The 1,686-nt window shown below is 41.0% G+C and overlaps 1 protein-coding gene across 1 annotated transcript; it reads right to left on the bottom strand.

Annotated features, from left to right (window-relative positions):
* Positions 1-404: 404 nt before the first annotated feature.
* Positions 405-1,309, bottom strand: SARC_15520 (hypothetical protein; the record flags this gene model as incomplete). The annotated part of the gene is made up of 2 exons (XM_014290365.1): positions 405-431; positions 1,141-1,309. Coding segments are annotated over 2 exons (196 nt in total), but the record flags the coding sequence as incomplete, so codon positions are not given.
* Between the last annotated feature and the right edge of the window lie 377 nt (positions 1,310-1,686).

The raw sequence follows: 1,686 nt of genomic DNA, 5'->3' as shown, positions 1-1,686 counted from the left end.
TCCATGCATATATTGTTATACCATACCTGTATGTTCGGTTTCAGATTCACACGAGAAAGAAAGATAAAATAAATACGCTTCCTTATCGCCTCGCTCTCTTCCGCATTTCGCCCTTTCTCCAGCATTCGCAAGTTCACAATCCGGAAATCTTTGAGCAAAAATTCGTACACAGCCTTGTGCTTGACGATTTTCTCCACAGTTTGGAACGGAAATTGGCACAAAACCTGCAAGGAGGGTTAAATTTGGTAAACATAATTTGGGATCTGAACGTTAAATGGCACAAAACATGCAAGGAGTCCATCAGAGGGTTGAATTTGGCATGCAAAATGGGGATTTGAACCTGAATGTTGTTTTTGCTTGTATCACAGAACTGTGCGTTGGTGTTTGTTGGTCTCTACTTTCATTCACTTGGCGCTCATGGCAATGCCCATCTTTTAAAACGGAAATGACGAAAGTGAGCATAGAAACGGGGGCGGAGTCAACAACAAAAATTGGTTTGTATAAAAGTCTGAGGATTTAAGCGTTCCAAAAATACATCATAATTTGATGTTCCTATTCACAGTCACTTAAGAGATTGGTCTGCATCAACAGACCTAAAAAGATTGTTTTGCATAAGTCTTGTTATCTAAATCGATCAAAAAAAATACGAAACCATTCGGTGTTTCGACGGACATACAGGTATACGAATAACATATCATTCATGCCAATCCATTGCCATTGACGGGATGTGGCGACTGACAAACAACTGCCGATAACTGGTGGATAAGACCCCTCTGGTGCCAATAATCGATAGAAGTAAACGTATACATCCTATTCGAACGAATACATTCCATTTGAAGACAGACATTCAAGCATACGGATATACGTGACAGACAACAGCCGATAACTGGTGAATAAGACCCCTCTGATGCCAATTACCGATAGAAGTAAACGTATACATCCTATTCGAACGAATACTATATATTTGAAGATAGACATTCAAGCATACGGATATACGTGACACACAACCGCCGACAACTGGTGAATAAGACCCCTCTGATGCCAATTACCGATAGAAGTAAACGTATACATCCTATTTGAACGAATACATTCTATTGAAGACAGACGTTCCAGCATACGGTTATACGGATATTGACATACCATTGACGGGTTATCGCGACTCACAAACAACAGCCGATAACTCGTGAACAACACTACTCCAGGCACTCCATCGGCATCTCCGTCTGTGGCCGTATCACTCCTCTGCGTTGTCGTGTCGTTACTGCGACGGTTCAGTGGCTGCGGATATATGTGTGTGTCTCCTGTATCCCTAGTGTATTGCAGATACGTGTACGTGTATATATGAAGCGAGATCAGTTAGGTGATTGCCAAAGGTCGCGACCAATATGGAGAGATGTACGTATGTGTGTGCGTATGTACACATCCCTAGTATATTACAGACACATATACGTATATGTATAAACCGTTAGGAAACTGCCAAAGGCCGTGAACAGCATATAGAGATGTACGTACGAGTGTAAGAGCTCTGTAGTTTGACTGCAATAATATTACGTATATACGTTGGACTGTAGTGGGTAATGTATATATGTCTGACTATATGATACTTCCACATCCATCTAATATATCCGTGAATGTGGCATAAGTATATGTATCTATAGGCACACTCGTGTATGTTCTATGTCCTTT

The sequence above is a fragment of the Sphaeroforma arctica genome, assembly GCF_001186125.1.
Source record: "Sphaeroforma arctica JP610 unplaced genomic scaffold supercont1.6244, whole genome shotgun sequence".
NCBI lineage: Eukaryota > Ichthyosporea > Ichthyophonida > Sphaeroforma > Sphaeroforma arctica.
The sequence above is the reverse complement of the archived record's forward strand: the minus strand, read 5'-3'. Positions and strand labels throughout refer to the sequence as shown.